At 37.6% G+C, this 18,275-nt stretch overlaps 1 protein-coding gene across 3 annotated transcripts in view; it reads left to right on the top strand.

Moving 5' to 3' along the window:
• Positions 1 to 18,275, top strand: part of tenm1 (teneurin transmembrane protein 1) — a 242,043-nt gene that overhangs the window by 216,070 nt on the left and 7,698 nt on the right. For all 3 annotated transcript variants that reach the window (XM_086085243.1, XM_086085242.1, XM_086085241.1), the window contains 8 exons: positions 862 to 1,175; positions 4,198 to 4,370; positions 6,719 to 6,963; positions 8,678 to 8,971; positions 11,213 to 11,457; positions 12,323 to 12,465; positions 16,034 to 16,245; positions 16,786 to 17,087. In XM_086085243.1, the coding sequence (XP_085941369.1) occupies positions 862 to 1,175; positions 4,198 to 4,370; positions 6,719 to 6,963; positions 8,678 to 8,971; positions 11,213 to 11,457; positions 12,323 to 12,465; positions 16,034 to 16,245; positions 16,786 to 17,087 (1,928 nt within the window). The remainder of the gene's footprint in view (positions 1 to 861; positions 1,176 to 4,197; positions 4,371 to 6,718; positions 6,964 to 8,677; positions 8,972 to 11,212; positions 11,458 to 12,322; positions 12,466 to 16,033; positions 16,246 to 16,785; positions 17,088 to 18,275) is intronic.

Genomic DNA, 18,275 nt, shown 5'->3' with positions numbered 1-18,275 from the left:
TAGCCTCCTGAGTGCTATATTTATGAGGTAAATAAAATGTATGAAATAAATGAGTAGTTAAATGCAATTGATGACAGTACTTTTCCCATTGACCAGGAGATATAATAAAGATAACTCAACTGTAATTTAGTTACAATAACATGTTTAACGCTTACATACTGTAAAACATTAAATGGATTTTAATTATTCACTGCATTCATTTTTATTGAGCTGTTAAAATGTGTACACACAGAGCTCCAGAAGAAACTCTATGAGAAATATAATCAACTATTCTCAGTCAAGCTACTGTGTAAGCTACAATTGTTAGAAGTTATCTATATGCATATATATATATATATATATATATTTTTTTTATTTTTTATTTTTTTATGATGCAACCCTGATAGAATGGATTGTAAATTAGTGTGATTAGCTCATTCTCATGCATGTGGTCCCATATATATATATATATATACATCCTGAATTGGTTATATATATATATATATATATATATATATATATATATATATATATATATATATATATATATATATATATAGGTGAGCTGTGATTGGCCGTTGCCTGAGCCCTGACCAACTTTGATGTCATCTTAAATCGACAGCAAGTGGCAAAATGACCGCCCATGAGATGGAGAAAAACGGGTGGATTTTGCTGCTTAACTCATATTCCACAAATGTAATATTAATCAGAATGTCAAGTTTAGACTAGTGAGGTCACATATAACGTATTATTGTCAAGAAATGTTTAAGGTTGACTTCCCCTTTAAAGTTGCTACTTGAAAAAGGGTGGTAGCTAATTTATGCACAATAGTAGATGGAAATGTTATTGTGATCAAAACATGTGGCTCTTTTTCTTCAACAGAATGGCTCCCACCTATACACTAAGCACCTGATCACCGGCCACTACCTGTACAACTTCTCTTATGGAAGAGACGGCCTGCTGTCGACAGTGACAGGTCGTGATGCTCATGGACTCCAGGTGAAGAGAGATGCTCACGGTGTGCCACTCTGGCTGGCACTACCTGGTGGACAGGTGTACCGGTTGTCTCTTAGTAACAGTGGAACACTGAGGAAGGTTTCCGCACAAGGTCACGACGTCGCCCATATCATTTACCACGGGAACACCGGTCTCCTAGCAACCAAGAGCGATGAGAACAGTTGGACCACTGTGTATGAGTAAGTTCTGCAATCATTAGACATCATTCACTAATGACGCATTCATGTGCGATTCAATGATATCTTCGAATTTGTGGATATTCTGCAAACAAAGGTAGCAAATATTGATCATTGATTACTGACACATTTATGAGTGAATGAGGCCCATTGTCCTCTCACTTCATTTTTTTATTTTTTATTTTTTTATTAACCATTTGACTGAATGTGTGTGCTGTGCAGCCATAGAAATGTTACTGATCGTGCTTTATGGTGATATATTGGATTGAATGTCCGCATCATCTGTTGGGAATTATTTTGTAGAGGTGATCGCTTCAATGAAATTTCAGGATCGGGACACCAGTCTATCGCTGTTAATACGGCAATATTTCAACCTTAACCAAACTGTAATCGTCAGTCCATCAATGTTATATTCACCGCATTTCTGTCATTGCCCTTTTCTTTTTTTCTTTTTTTTAGGACCACATACAACTCAACAGGCGCCTATCCGCCAATCCGTCAATGTTATTTAACCATGTTTCATTACATTTTGTCAGCACTATTTTAGACATAGCCTGTATGCTGCCATATTGGTCATTTTGGATGAGTTCACGCAATACAAAATCACAGTTTCCACGCACGCACGCACATACACATACTCACCCACATACAAAAAAAATAAAATTATATATATATATATATATATATATATATATATATATATATATATATATATATATATAAAAAGAGCAATGATGATGACATTACCGAATGAACAATACTGAGCTCTTAAAAATAAATAAATAAATAAATCACAGTTTCCTGGGCTATTGTTCCATAATAATGCTGTATGGCATTGCCAAGTATTGCTGTCATTAAGATGGCACTCACCAACTCAGGTTTCATATTCTTCCTTCAAGAAAAAACAAACAAACACTTACTGCGGAAGTGACTGGCAAACGCAGTCAACATGTCTGCTATACAGTGTTGTGCATTCTGGTGGCATATGTATGAAAACTATGATGGATTCTTACCGAAATTTTTGTGGACATTTGCAAGCATGTGCTGATCATAGTCTGACAATATTAGAATGAAATTCATAATATTTGTTGTTCTATTCACGTTGTAAGGGTTCCTTTTCTGGTAAAAACAATTAAGTGTATCCGTCTTTGTAGATAGAGGTTGAAAATAATTTGCAAATCATTGTATTCTTTGTTTATTTAAACGTCCCAACAAGTTTAAGTCACCCTGCAGTAGAATATTACTTGTGTCTTGAAGTAGCGGACGTTTTTTGTACTTAAAGATGCATTGTGCCATTTGAAAAGGTAATGTTAAAGCTTTTTCTAAATCACGCATGCTTCACCAATGCCCAGATGAGTACGAAGAGCCCTGACTGTTTTACTCTGACTGCACCTATCAGCTTTTATCTTCCCTTTATAGTAGAGTGTGCGGACCCTGCTCACTCCACAGTTTCTTTGGGGAGGGGCGGAGTTTTTCTGACCTCATTCAAGTCAACTGTGGCTGTCGCTTTAAGATCGTGCACGTACTCGCACGCGCACCATGAACGAGCCTGACACAGATGCTGCAGTTACGCTTTGGGCCAGAGGTGGCCATCGCGAGTAAAAAAGTGACAAACTGCACAAAGATCCTTTAAAGGATTACTCAACAGACTCTTGCTCCACCCCTCACTAAAATTTGTAAAAAAAAAAGGGGTGTTGCCTGGAGGACTGTTGGGTTGCGAATGGGAAGAGGGTTGGGCGTGGTCTGGCTGTGATTGACAGCAGCAACTCACTAAGAAGCCGTTTAAAGAGGCATGTACGAGAAGGTGTCGGTGTTTGGCGGGGGCGACGACGCCATGCGGAACACGTGACGTAGTACGTATCATCTTGTGTAATGAGAGGACAAACAGCCAAATTGTGTTTATCTCAGTGTTTAACCTTAAGATGGCACCAAACACATGTTTTTTTGCCCCAAATTCAAGCTTTCAACAAACATGTACTAAAATGTAAAAATAATGACAAGGACATGTAGACACTAGTTTATACAGTTTATCAGCAAATGTTATTCTTTAAGTATTGAAAGTAAGTTGTAAGTCAGTGTACAGTAGTTGAAGATTCTAAGTGTGTCATTTATGTGAATAGAGCAACTTATTCAATCGTCAACTTTAGCACTCTTCCACCTGTCAGAGGCTGCAGTAAGTCAAGTCCTTTGGGAAGGTGCAGCATCATATTGCACTTGAAGTTTGGCTTCCATAAATATATCAAATGTTATTCAAACTGCCACTGTCAGATCTTTATTTGTATTTTCTTTTTTCCTAGCTGCATATTTATGCAGTGTGCTAACATCGGCATAGAACTATTTTGACATTGAAGGCTGTGAGTTCTGAAGCCAGACTAATCACCCCCTGACTGTTGCGTCTGATTTCAATAATCAACTGTAGACCCACCACTGTGCGTGGCCTCACAGAGATTGAACTCAAAATTACCTTATTGAGGGCGCTGTGCATTGGCAATTACAGAGTTTTAGTTGCAGTATTTATTGGTGGAAAATATCAGCGCTGGCAGACTACTTTTCACAGTTTGTTTACGATCTATAACTATGAGGAGCGATTCTGATTCAAACATGTTACGTTTTTTTTTTTTTTTTTATTGGACCTGCTTTGTTGAAAAGAACAAGTGTAGGGCACGCACTTTTTCTAACAATAAATAATAATAATGCAAATAGAAAAAGCAAGAAAACATGCTTTCCAACTTTTCCTATTGTTACTTTACAAGCCTGGCGGCAGTTGACCTGGAAGATTTCTCTTTCCAATGCTTTGATTGTGCATATGTTCAGTTTAAGCGATAAAGTACGCACACACATCAGTCTGAATTATTTACAATGTCACAGCTGGATAATTGCCTGCATAAATCAAAGCTGTCACACGTATGTGTGTAAGAGGGGTGCTATTGTGCGTCTGCACGTGTGTGCTTCATTTGTCCAACCGGCAGAGTCATATCTGTGTGTGCACGGTTGTCCATCATCGCCTCTGTGTTTAATTTTGCAGGTACAACAACGAAGGCCGCGTGACCAACATCACCCTCCCGACGGGTGATGTGCGCGGTTTCCAAGGCAACCTGGAGCGCTGGTCGAGGGTTGAGGTTGAAGCATCCAACCGAGAGAACTTTGTGACCAGCACGAACGTGTCTGCCAGTGACACCATCTACACATTCAAACGAGGTATAGCGTCATTGCGTTTTGTGCCCACGGGCTTGCTAGAATGATCTTCAAATATTGCTGAAATGTAAGAAAAGCGAGTAGCTGACATGAAAGCAAATATGGTGGTCCAGATGTAATGTTCCCATTGACTTAACTGTATATGGCTGACATATGAAAGATCATAAAATCGTCCTCGTGCATCTGCCCCCGTCTTCTTCTCCCCCAATATGCTGCAAAGGCGTTTATGAGTCATCGGGGGCTCGGCCAAACATTCATAGCTCTGTAAGAAAGAGAGGCTGTGAAGCTATAAATGATGTTTAAACATTTATGACTGGCAAATGGTAAGAAAGCGGCTTTATTTGTTTCGGGGTTAGATGATATGACCTCTGTTTTTGCTCACTTTTTCGGGCTGACTGTGTTGGGTGCCGCAATACTCAAAGATGATTTATCATTCTCTATGAATGTGCCGTTTAAGAGGAGCTCTTTCACTCTTACAAACTGTTTGGGTCCGATTTTGACAGCAATAAAAATGCTCTTTATGTCATTCTTTCACCATACAATTTGATGATTTTCTCTAAAGTGACCCAAAATACACAAAAAAAGAAAAGATTAAGAAATTGTTCTCACAAAGTATTATTATTTTTATGCAGGTTCCACAAAGTTTGTGTACACAATCTTGAGAAAGTGTTGCTGTTTTTTTGTAGGACAGTGTTGACATTGTTTAAGAGGAAACTTAAAACAGTCCTGAGAAATGTTTGTTTCATTATAACATTTGCAGAAGCGTTCACCTGGTGGACTTTGAAGAGTCATGAGGGAATCCTGAAACAATAAAAGAGTATGGTCATTCATACTAAACAATAAATGAAGAAAAATAAGTTAAAACAATTTAAAGTCATGTTTTTTTTTAGCAAACCCAAAAAAAAAAATTAAAATGCTGCAAAACATTGAATTGTACTTTTTCCATGAAAAACAGGGAGAAATTGGGGAAATCACCAAATAAATTAATTGTTAAAATAGAAAATGTAAATCTACAGGTGCCAAACTGCAAATATGGGTCGACTGTAGTTTTAAGTGATATGATATGCAGGACAAACATAATTAATTTATATTAATATTAAAATGTTGAATTAGTTGATTTATGCAGGGGTACAAAATGAAATTCTTCAAAACTTTTGCACTTAATGTTTATTTCTTGTACAGCACTTTTGTGCTGTCCTTAAATTAGGAGTGTGTACTACCTAGTACCTAACGATTCGATCTGTTTCACGATTCATAGGTCATAATTAGATTTGATACCCATTAATCCCGATTAATCCCGAATCCATAAGAATTGCTTCTTTTTTTTACTCAATTTTAGAAAATAATCAGTAAACCTGTACATGTACACTGTAAGATTTGTATGAAATTGTATTTATTAATCTGAAACTTCAGGCTTATAACTGTGGTCCTCTGTATTAAACAAATAGGTTGCAATCTGTTTGAACAGCATTGAAATAAAATATTAAGGCTTAATGTTCCATTAATATAGCATTCTTCCATGCTTAAGGTGTGAACCCTAACCCTTATAAGACGTTTTATTGAAAATTTCCATCAAAACTGATGTTTAAACGATACAATAATTGTGCGCTGTAATATCGCAATATATCGCTGAATCAAATTTTTTTTAACACCCCTAGTTGGGATCTTTTATACATGTATTGGTAAATGTATTATTGAGATTGACATATTAAGAGAACATATTTTGGGTTAAAGAAAAACACACATTTATATATTTGTTTCATATAGCGTAGATACTAGTGGAATGTTTTTATGATTCCAGGGTAAAAAATTAATAAGTAAAAATGGGAGAAAATGAGAGCGGTAGATCATGTAGTCACTTTCTTCCCATGTCATCCCTTTAATTGCTCCCCAGCACTCATCATAATGATAGAAATCGGTTCTTATACATGCATGAAGGCATTTGCGCAATGAGATCTCAAACTCAACATCAGCTCTTAACAGAGTACATGGATAAGATTGCTTTGTGAGAAACTTCAAATGTGTCAAGCCATCAATCACACATTGACCATAGTTTGTGATTTGTATCACTCTTTTGCTTTTGCTTTCTTTTGCGGCACAATTTTTTTTTTAGCACTTTCTATACTCATTATACTGACAGTAGCTTTAACAATTTTTTTTTTTTATCAAGGTTGTTTATTGAAATTTGTGAACTTTTTCTCACTTGTTGCTGCACATTTCCATTACGTGCATGCGTGGTTTGGGGGTCTGTGTGCGACTTCCTGCAATGTGTGTGTGTGTGTGTGTGTGTGCGTGTGCGTGTGCGTGTGTGTGTGTGTGCGTGTGTGTCACATCCATAAATCAACACCTAGACCATGCACAGAGTTCATACAAAGTCAACGCCGACGGCTCCTTCTTTGTGTCGCTGGCCAGCGGGATGGAGCTGTCCCTGAGCACAGAGCCCTTCCTCCCCGGAGGTGTTGGGGGCGGAGTCAGCCCAACCGCCAGCCGCTGTAACATCAGCCTGCCCGGTGACCATGCCCCCAGCCTCATTGAATGGAGGCAGAGGAAGGAGCAGAGCAAGACTAACTACACCACTTATGAACGCAGACTGAGGGTAAACTGCTAGATCACCGCAAAAAAAAAGTTCACAAGACATACATACAAATAGGCACAGAAGTATTTGTAATTGTATGTTGTTTTACCTCTATAAACCAATAAAAAGTATTTATGATAAAGACCTTTTTACACTGCACTTGCACAGTGTGGAAGATTTGCGCGATGGCAGCGACAAGATTATTTATTACTGTATTTTGTATATTTTATTGTTGCAAAATAAAGCCCTGATTGTGCTCATTTCAATAAGTCCGCCAAAATAACACTAATAACTGTGCCAGATTCTGCCAATTCGAGATGCCTTGCAGAAGTCTTCTTTCCACATAGCTACGTGCTGCACCCTGCTAAATGCAGTGTGAAAAAGGCTTAAACGTTTAACATTATTGAAGTACTTTTAGCTTTCATTGAAGAAGTGTTACAAAGACAGGGCTTTTACCGGTTAGGAATTACAGCCATTTTGTGCTGCCATCATTTTAGGGGACTCGAAAGTATTTACACAATTGGTGTAAATGTGAAATGAGACATCATTATAGACTGTATCATGTAATAGTGCTGTCAAAGTTAAAGCATTAACTCATTGATTAATCACGAAAAATGATCGCATTAATCATGTATTAGCGCAGATTAATCACACTATTAATTTTGACAGCAGATGATCCCTTAGTTTGAGAGCAGATGGTTACGTTAAAGGTAGCACAGAATGTGTTTGAGCAATAAACATAACTACATGCATTAAAGTAAAGCATTTAATAAATGTTTGCGTATGACATTTAGAATAGTTGCTCATTTCAAACTACTGGGGTCTTTTTATTTTATTTTAAATTATGCAAGTAATTAAGTAGAAAAAGAGGGGGATGAGAGCGTGCGGTGGATCAAAAAATGTTGAAGACGCCCTCATAACATAAAATGTAGAAATAATTAACATAACAGGTGATCTTCAAATTTGTTGGGCAAAAAAATGATAAAAAGCCTTTTTAATTAAGTGCTTAATCATGATTAATCAAAATTATAAAATGTGATTAATCTGACTAAAAAAAATAATAATTTGACAACACAATTTAAGGGATGTGGGGTGGGCGGATCCCAGGTGGGCGGATCCCAGGTGGGCGGGTCCCATGTCCTGCAACGAGCCACTGCTCGCCCCATCATCTCTCTGCAGGGCTAATGCCAGGTATGTCTTTGGTTGCTATGACAACAAGAGGTGGCACAAAAAAAAAAAAAAGCTAGTGCAAACAGAGAAGGGCACGCGTGATCATTATTTTCAGTCGTGACAAACTGGATTTTGAGCAAATGAAACGTTTTCTTTCTGAGTGATTATTGCTATCACTTGCGATGTCTACTCAACAAATGAGTCACAAACGGTCACAAACCGTTACGTTCACTAATCCCACACTGACACCTTTCTTCTTCAGTTTAACAGTCGTCACATAATGAATGTAATAATAATAGTTTCTGGAGAAAATGAAACTTCAGGCGTAATAATTGCTTCATTTGCACGCGGTTTACTGTAAATGTCATTTTACTGATTAATCTCGTGTCATGAAAGTTATAGTCGAGATTTATATATCCCCGTATCTCGTGACCTTTGCTTTTTGATTATACAGCAGTTAAGTTCAAATGTTGCCTGATTATTTAATTGCATTGTATTTTATTTTATTCTATTCTATTATCCTCATGGATCTCTTGCCTCAAGCGTATGCAATTTCTCTTTTCAGGCACATAACCGGAACTTGCTGTCCATAGATTTTGATCAGAGCACGAGAGTGGGGAAAATCTACGATGACCACAGAAAGTTCACCCTCCACATCCAGTATGATATTCTCGGCCGGCCTGTGGTCTGGTCCCCGAGTAGCAAATACACGGAAGTAAATGTCAGCTACTCCGGAGGTGGACTCCTGTCATCCATCCATCGTGGAGATTGGTTTGAACGTCTGAAGTACGAGAACGACAAGGTGGTGTCGCGAGCGTGGGTCAACGGCAAGATATGGAGCTACTCGTACATAGACAGAGTAAGACACGAGTGCGCGTTTTCAAAAGCACAACACAATGTTCTCAGATATTCCCGTTACCTGAAAACAAAACTTTGATGATGAGTTTCAAAATGTGCTTTCAATGTTTGTAAGCTTTCATTTTGTTATGTTGAATTTAACTCGAGCGTACATCACAAGACAATGTTGTCACAGTAAAAGTGTGTAAGAACTTGTTTTTTGTTGTTGTATTGCATACCAGTACAATGTTAAGGCTTTGAACGTTCCGTTTTACTGGACGTATAAGAGTGTTGAGTGAAATCAGGTTTACAGTTAATAGAATTGGAAATGTGTGTGCTACATGAAACTAATTGGCAATGAGGACACAGTGAATACCGGCATGTTTCTTTACAAGTGTGACAAATTAAGGTTTAATTTCCGTCCTTAAAATCAATTTTAATGAAAGAGCATTCATCCTGAAATATAATCAGTGCCAGGTTTTTGCTTTAAAAATGAGAGTTTAATTAATATAAATTACACTACCTTTTTAAATTGATAAGATCACATTTTAATATTCATATGCCATTATTTCACCAAAGACTTAAATAGGGCAGTTTTTTTTATATAGATAGATCATTAGTTACCAACCAGTGTGTATAAACTTATGGCTGCAATAAAATTTATCTACTATGTAAAACATGGAGAAGAATACCAAGAGTTGTATGTGTTTTGTTTTGCTTTAACTTTATTGTAGGAATAAGCCATTAAGACAATGGGTAGAATAAGTCTACACACCCTTTTTCCAATTGCCAGGTGTCTTTGTGATAAAAATAAATGAATGTACAACTCTATTTAAAAAAAATCAGTGAGGGGCATTAAAACTAAACAATGTGATTGCATAGGTGTGCACACCCTGTTCTAACCTTATCTGTGGCTGTGTTCAGAATGAACCAATTACATTAAACTCATATTAAATGTGAGTCATCAGAAACCTGCCACCATTTTAAACAAGGCCTCTGATTAACCCCAAATAAAGTTCTGATGTTTTAGTAGACTGTAGACTGTTTCCTGACATTTTTGTAGTCACGTCCTAAAAGACAAACCCTGGTTCACACTAAGTTCCCACTTCATCAGAGGAATATCATTGTTTCAAAGTGTTAATCAGGAAAAGAGTACAAAATAATTTCCAAGGAACACAGTGAAGACAGGCATGAAGTGGAGAAAATATAACACACTAGTCATATTACCAAGAACGAGACGTCCATCCAAAATTGATCAAAAGATGAAAAAAATGGTGAAGGAGGCTGTGAAGAGGCCAACAGCAACACTGATGGAGCTGCAGAAATTTCTGGTAGTGCCGAAGAACTACTATACTACATTTGGCAGCATTCGCCTGACTGTTTTCTTCATAGGCCGGACCATATATCCTATATTAAAAAAAATCACACTTAACTAATTTGCTCCCCAAAACGTATAAAAACGTTCTATTTTAAATATTGCCATGTTCCCAAAAACTAAATTCTACGATGTCATTAAGCTGAGGTAATTTAATGCTACTTAATTTCATTTCATTTTTAACACACGATTAACCTTTACTGGGGGAATTCCAGTTGCAACGCAGCACTTTAAAATTTTGCAATGGAGACTGAGGTCAAGTTGTATTTTACAATATTAAAAATTACTTCAAGTCACTTCATGTTAAAGATTAGATAGCTCTTAATATGAAAAGAAAAATGCACTCAGCTGTCACCGTCTTACAAATGTAATTATGCCATCTAGTGGCAGAAAAATTACCTCAACACAAATCGATATCACTCTTTTTTTACAGTACAGTAATCTTTTTAATTTTAACACAATTTTATGAATTATTGTGAAATTACTGAATCAATGACTAAAAGATGCAGCCATAGTTCTTTTAGTTTGCATTTTTCCCACCTTTATGTTAACACGAGTATGAAAACTTTGGGGGGAAAATATGTTATTGTGTATTTTATTGTAGATTTAGAACAGATATAAAATGTGTGATTAATCGTGAGTTAGCCATTGAAGTCAGTACGATTAATTGCCTGACACCCCTAATATATATATATATATATATTAGTGCTGTCAAAGTTAACTGTTGAGGGGGGGAGGCATTTAAACAGGGGTGTGTAGACTTGTACAATATATCTCCTGAACAATGGTTAGGACTGCTAATAAAACCAAAGGCTAATATAGAAGCAGGCCAGTTCAAATAGAAAGTGACTCACTATGCTGCACATTTGTCTTGTTGTGTTCTTGCAGTCGGTCATGCTTCTTCTGCACAGCCAGCGGAGATACGTCTTTGAATACGATCAGACAGACCGATTGATAGCAGTCACCATGCCCAGCATGGCCAAACACAACCTGCACTCGCTGCTGTCCATTGGTTACTACCGGAATATGTACACTCCTCCAGACAGCCTGGCGTCCTTCCTGCAGGACTACACCCTGGATGGGAGGCTGCTCAGGACACAGTACTTGGGGACGGGACGCAGCGTCATCTACAGGTACTTAAACACATCTTAGATATGAGAACACACAACATTGGTGATACCAAGGTGGGCTGGGTGTAATTTCCCATTTTCAAAAAGAGCTTTGATGTGCCAGAAGTTTAGTATACAAATAGGTGATAAGCTGTCACATCATCTACAATTTGCATCCGTATCCAAGTCAGATGTCCCTACAGATGATAGTGATTGGACTGATAGGGAAACTGATTAAAGGGCCGCTTTATCATCATCATCATCATTGTCATCAGCAGCAGCAGAAGCCTCCACCACTGATCTAATTTTAATGATAACTGGAGGACTGATTGTAGTAATGGTCTGACATTTACACTTTTTTTCCTAACACTCATTTGCTTGATAGGGACACTTTAATAAAATGATCACTTTTGCAAAGATTTGAAAGGGCATGACTTTCCCAACCCTGATTTGCTCTTATTTTGAAACACAAATAAATAAAATGGTGCGACTTGTTTTTAATCATCTCCGTTTTTGTAAGGTATTTGTACATTTGTACACTCTAAAAAGAGAATTGTTGAACCAACTTAAGTTTAAAAAGAGAATTGTTGACCATTTATAAAAAAAAAAAAAATTAAAAAAAACGCTTCAGTTGGTAAATTAATCCAAAGTGAAGTTTAATGACCATTTAAATTAATATATTCACTTGGATTCATTCAATTCAATCCCTTTTTAGAGTGTAGAAGCAAATACACATGTTGGATAAAATGAAGGACCACTGGGGTGTAAAACATTTTGAGCATACTTACCAGAAAGTTCATTGAAGACGACATGTCCATGTATGCTGCACATGATTAGTATATAATACATTATAAATAACTCATGGTTTTCAATGTTCTGTTTTTTCAAGGTATACGCCAGCAGCGCGTCTGTCTGAGGTGACATATGATTCCACCCTGGTGACCTTCACTTATGATGAGGCCTCTGGCAGTGTCAAAACCATCCATCTCACCCACAACGGCTTCATAAGCTCGATACGATACCGGCAGACAGGTACATGTGCACTTCAAGCAACACTTGGCCCCACTTCGAAATATTTACAACGTACAGTCATCTTCGGAGTGTCAATCACACCATCTGCAATGTGACGTAGGATCAAACGTTCAGGAGGGAAAAAGCACAAATGAATCATGAAGTGAATATGGTCGAGCGTGTGTGCAAATTTTGGAAATTCAACCCAGATTTCAGCGGCAGGCCACCCTCGTACAGTCATAAACCTCAAAAAGTAGTTGGGGAGTATAAAGAGTATGAACTGAAATGTGCTTTGCTTCCACTTGTTTGTCAGTCAAAATGCTTCTAGACAAAAAAAGACTTTGCTGCTTTACACAACGTAAATGTATTTGATTATTTAAAAAATAAAAACAATTCTTCATTCACTACATTGTTATTTTATTTTTTATTGTTTAGTAAAACCCTTGCTTTACACCCATGGCATTAACAATGCGTAACAATAATAATAATAATTATTATTATAATGATATTATTATTATTAATAATAATAATAAACCTGAGTTAGACAACCTGTAAATAGTTAAAATAGGAAGAAAACTAATGGTCTTAGAGTTGATGAAGTGTCCTCTAAATCATTTTAGTCTTTGAGTTCAGGTTCATATCAGAACAAGAAGTTGACACTTGACATTGTGGTTCAAAGAGTGAGTTGTGGGTTGGAAAATGTTTACAGCTCAGCTAACATATTTCATACTTTTTGTGAACCCATTTTCCATCGCTTTGCCTGTTTAGGACCATTTTTAGTGTTTTGGCTATCACAAACTTTGGTGGCGAGTCAGTGCTTGCTGTTGTGTGCCTGTTTATAACAGGTCCATTACTTCTCCCTTTAAAATTCCTATTCTTTTTGCATAGTTCTGGGCCACTGGCACTGTTGCAGCCAGTGGTGAAGTGGTCCCTGGAGAAGTGGTTATACTCAAAATTGTACTTACTGGTACCGGTATTTATTTATTTTTTATTTATTTTTTTGCTTCTAGAAAAACGCCCTGTTTTAAAAACGGTGACTTGTAAGAAAATGATGTAATTTAATAATAATAATAAAATAATATAATTATTATGAATGAATTAGAAGCAGTTTATAATGATAAGTGTATTTATTATGAGGCAAACATGAATAATATGTTATCTACTATAAAATTTAACTACATAATGTAAGTTAGGGTTATGTACTAGCTGTACTATAATACTTTAATTTACTCTATATACAGTAGGCTATACAATAACTTGGCTAAAGTTATTTAGACCTCAAAATAAGGGGGACGGAGAAAGCTTCATCAACACTGAACATTTGTTGTTTCATTCATCAAACATTACAGTCTATCTTGAAAATCTTTGCAAACTGGGTTAATTATACAATTACTGAAACAATTACACACGTTCCCTACATTATCCTAATACAGCTAGTTTAGGTCTAATTAGATAACTTAAGTTGCTAACGTTAGGATAACATTACATTTCATAACGATAGCCTAGCCTAATCGAAGAGTGTACTGCAATGGCGACAAAATCCTCAGTCAGTCAGTCAGTCGTATTGCTGCCAGTGATTTAAAACAATTTATTTGGAAACGATTTTAAAACTTACCTGTGAATGATGTTTTCGTAGTACGTACAGTATGTTGTTTGGATGCATGCCGTCACTCAATGGAAAGACGTTTATTTATTTTCGCCTCGCTCACATTTACTATCATTGCGCAGGAGACGGAATGACCTGTCAATCAACTGAAATGGCATTGGCACCTCACGTGTTAGCAATAAAGTCCTCGGCATGACCCGCCCAACTCCTTCTCTGATTGGCGCATCAGTCATCATGTCTTTAATTTGTTTGTTTACATTCAAAGCTAACACAAGTGACGTCACAAGATTACAATTTTAACAACATCTGCGATCCTGGTGTCCTCATGCTGGTTGTTGGAGATTTCAGTCTTACGCCTCTCTTTTAACTCATTGACTGCCATTGACGACTATAGACGTCAAAGATCCATTTTGACTGGGCTGGCAGTGAATGAGTTAAGTATGATAAAAAAAAAAAAGTAACAAGACAGAGTGGGTTGTGACACCACATATTCAATTTCTGTCCACATGCTGCTTCTTTATCTTACCATTTCAACACTGTAGGAAAATCTTTCGTTCCTGATTCACAATTGATTTTATGGATTATATTTTCTGTAGTTTTCAGCTCTCGGCAGAACATCTCCCATCTCATCATAGGACATCAATTTGATTGTTTTTTATTTTTATTTTTATTTTTTGGGGGGGGGGGGGTTTGCCTTAAACATGTACCGTATTTTCCAGTCTATAAGTCACACTTTTTTTCCAGCAACTTATACATGAAAATAATATACTAGGAGGAACATATGCCACAAGAGGGCACTTTAGACTTAAACTATAGTATACTATCTTTAGTATACTATCTTTTGACAGCAAAATATTTGCCTAAGTCAATTTTCCGATTTTCCAGGAAACACAAAAAATGGAACCAATAGTATCATGAGATGATTTAGGCAAAAAATAAAAATAAAATGTGCAAAAAAAATGACTTAAGCAGTAATTTTAAGAGGATGACGATATACTTAATGCTATTTATATTCCAGTGCGACTTATGTGTTTTCTACCTAATTATGCATTTTTGGCCTAGTGCGACTTATAGTGTGGAAAATACGGTAGATGTTGATGATTGCCGCAGAACACTTCCTGTTACTTTCTATTTAATATTCATTTGCTGCAGTGCCTGACATGAAAACGTGTGATAAACAGTCACTAGGTAAACCAGGTGTCAGCAATGTGCAGGGCAGTGCGTGTGTTTGTGTGTTCTATCACTTTGCCCTGACTGTGAAAAGACTTTCACCTTCCTTTAACTGATCTCATTTCAGCAGAACAAACGGATGTTCGGAGAGAGGGGAGATAGCGGTAATTGTCAACTTGAGAGGAGACAGCAAAGAGTTGAGTCTGAAAAAGGGGGTATATGCGAGAGGAGAAAATGAGAAAAAAAGGAGTGGAAAGATGACAGTTTTAGAAACGAAAGGAGCATATATGAGTTCCCATGGGTTGTCGAAAAGCCTGTTATTCACTCGGGGCGAACCTGCCATTTCCCCATTTGTGGAGGTGCAGATTCCACATTCCACAGAAAATAAAAATAGATGTGCACTCTGTTAAGCCAGGCGCTTCGTCATTTTAAGTGCAATCGGAGTCATTTCAAATGGTGCTATAATGCCGTTTCATTAACAGGCTTCTTTTTTCCCCCCATTGGAGGACAAGTGGTAGTCACTTGCAAGAGATTAGACGAACAATGTTGAAATTGATGTTCTGACATTAAGGAGCACATTGGGCCATCATGACTATTGTCTTTAGACTTCATTATCTGTCCGCATTAAAGGTCAACACTGGAAATGCCAGAGAGGTGTGCGGGTAGTTAAAAATGAATGGATTGCGCTGAGCGTGTCGCCGTTTATGATCTTCTACTCTCTCCATCAATTGAATTGATTAGGTAGGCTCAGCTGCGTGGGTGATGGCTAACCAGGGAACTTTTGTGTATGCGCTTGTGATTTTCTCTGCTTAGGTCCACTGACCAGCCGGCAGATCTTCCGCTTCAGTGAAGAGGGACTGGTCAACGCCAGGTTCGACTACAGTTATAATAACTTTCGAGTGACCAGCATGCAGGCCGTCATCAACGAGACCCCCCTGCCCATCGACCTGTACCGCTATGTTGACGTATCGGGCCGGGTGGAACAGTTTGGCAAGTTCAGCGTCATCTTTTATGACCTTAACCAGGTAAATTACGTTAAAGCCATATACAGTACACACCTTATTTGCTTCAGTTTTTTTTTTAATTTTGGTTTCTTGGTGGTTTTGATTGCTGAAAACTTTTTTTAAATTATTATTTCTGAACACAGTGAGAACTTTCCAAAATATTTTTGGGTGCAACTGCCAATTTTGTTCACCAATGTCCTTTTACAAACTAGTATGTTTTGGGGAGGATTGTTTTTTGTTTTTTTGGTGTTTTTGTTTTTTGCATTATACAGTAGCACTTTTAAGGTTAAACACAATGTTATGTTACTTTTTTTTTTTTTTTCGTCGTTGCATTCTATTAGGTCACTCAGAGATGACACTAAATTCTACACACAGTCTCTTTTACTTTGATAACAGCTGCCTTTTCCATAAACCTTTTGGTTTCTGATGGGCTGAACTGTCCACACATTTGGACGTTGCTTTGGCATAGACTCTCAAATGGATTTTATCCATCCATTCTCTGTACTACTTACTTTGCTGGCTACTATGTGTATGCCTGTTGAACAATCTGATGTTGCCTAGGTGATCACGACGCATCTGATGAAGCACACCAAGGTGTTTAATTCCTATGGCCAAGTAGTGGAGGTCCAATACGAGATCCTCAAATCTATCGCCTACTGGATGACCATCCAGTATGACTCTGCAGGACGTACAACCACCTGTGACATTAGGGTGGGCGTGGACAGCAATGTGACGCGATACACATACGAGTATGACGCGGACAGCCAACTGCAAAGTGCCGCTGTAAATGAGCGGCCTCAGTGGCGCTACAGCTATGACCTCAATGGGAACATCAACCTTCTTAGCCACGGCACCAGTGCAAGGTAAGGCTGTATTGGGGGTGAGAGATATAGATGTGTTTTAGGTTCTGTTCTCCTCATTACAGTTGTGCTTGGAAGTTTACATACCCTTGATGTATGTATTATGAGCAGGAATTGTAAATATGTAAACGCTAAATGTCACTTAATGACAGAAAAATGCTATGAATTGTCACAAAATTCACATGCAACTCATGTCAATTTCAACTTCCGAAAATATCAAAACTGCCGCAGTATTTTGGATTTTATGGTCATTAAGCTTTTTTTTCTCACCATACAGTGTGCTCATAAGCAGAGGTGGGCAATTCCGGTCCTCAAGGGCCGGAGTCCTGCAAGTTTTAGTTTTTTTTTCTCTCCTTATTCCAATGAACAGGACTGTTATCAGGCTAATGCAGAGCTTGCTGATGAGCAGATCATAGGAATCAGGTGTGTTGGAGAAGGGAAACATCCAAATACTGCAGGACTCCGGACCGAGTTTGCCCACCCCTGTGTGGAAACTTTCAAGCACAACTGTATAAACCACTGGTTCGCAACCTTGTTGGAGGTTATGATCCCCACCAGTTTCCATTCACCGAACCCTTGTAATGTCTTTTTTTTTGTCTTTCTTTCTTTCAAATTCAAGACATAGGTACAGTATAGGCAGGTTTACTGGTGAACAAAATGAGAGTAGGCTTTTTTTTTTTTTTTACAAATCTGGTTGTCTTCACATTGAATTAAAAAAGTGCTGTTTTCTTGTATTCCCCATCTCCATACAGCTTAAGAAATTGTTTATTTTCTTTTGCTAAATACAGTAGCTAGACAAGAATTGCTCAACTTGGCATTGCAAAACATGCAGTTAGGACTCCCATCACTCAACTCAGCTCAGCTCAAATATTGATAGAGCACTTTAAAACAACCACTGCTGTTTTCTTAAGATGCAACCCAAGGGCAGCGGATATGATAAAAAGAGCAGAGGCCCCAGAACTGAACCCTGTGGAACACCATGCATTCCGTTATGTGAATCCATATTACCAATATACAACTTTTTTTTTTGACAACATTATTACGAAGGGATTACAATAAAGAAATCACACAACGTATCATCACAACAACCACAAATCGACTACTGAGTGGACTAAATTCCCTACAACACAGATAAGCCAAGCAATGCAGCGTGATTACCTGCAACCAATAATGGCCATGCAGGACGTGTCA

This window comes from Leptonotus elevatus, chromosome 9, assembly GCF_054856555.1.
Source record: "Leptonotus elevatus isolate MCC_2025b chromosome 9, RoL_Lele_1.0, whole genome shotgun sequence".
In the NCBI taxonomy this organism is placed as follows: domain Eukaryota; kingdom Metazoa; phylum Chordata; class Actinopteri; order Syngnathiformes; family Syngnathidae; genus Leptonotus; species Leptonotus elevatus.
This window is presented reverse-complemented; position numbering and strand designations above follow the sequence as displayed.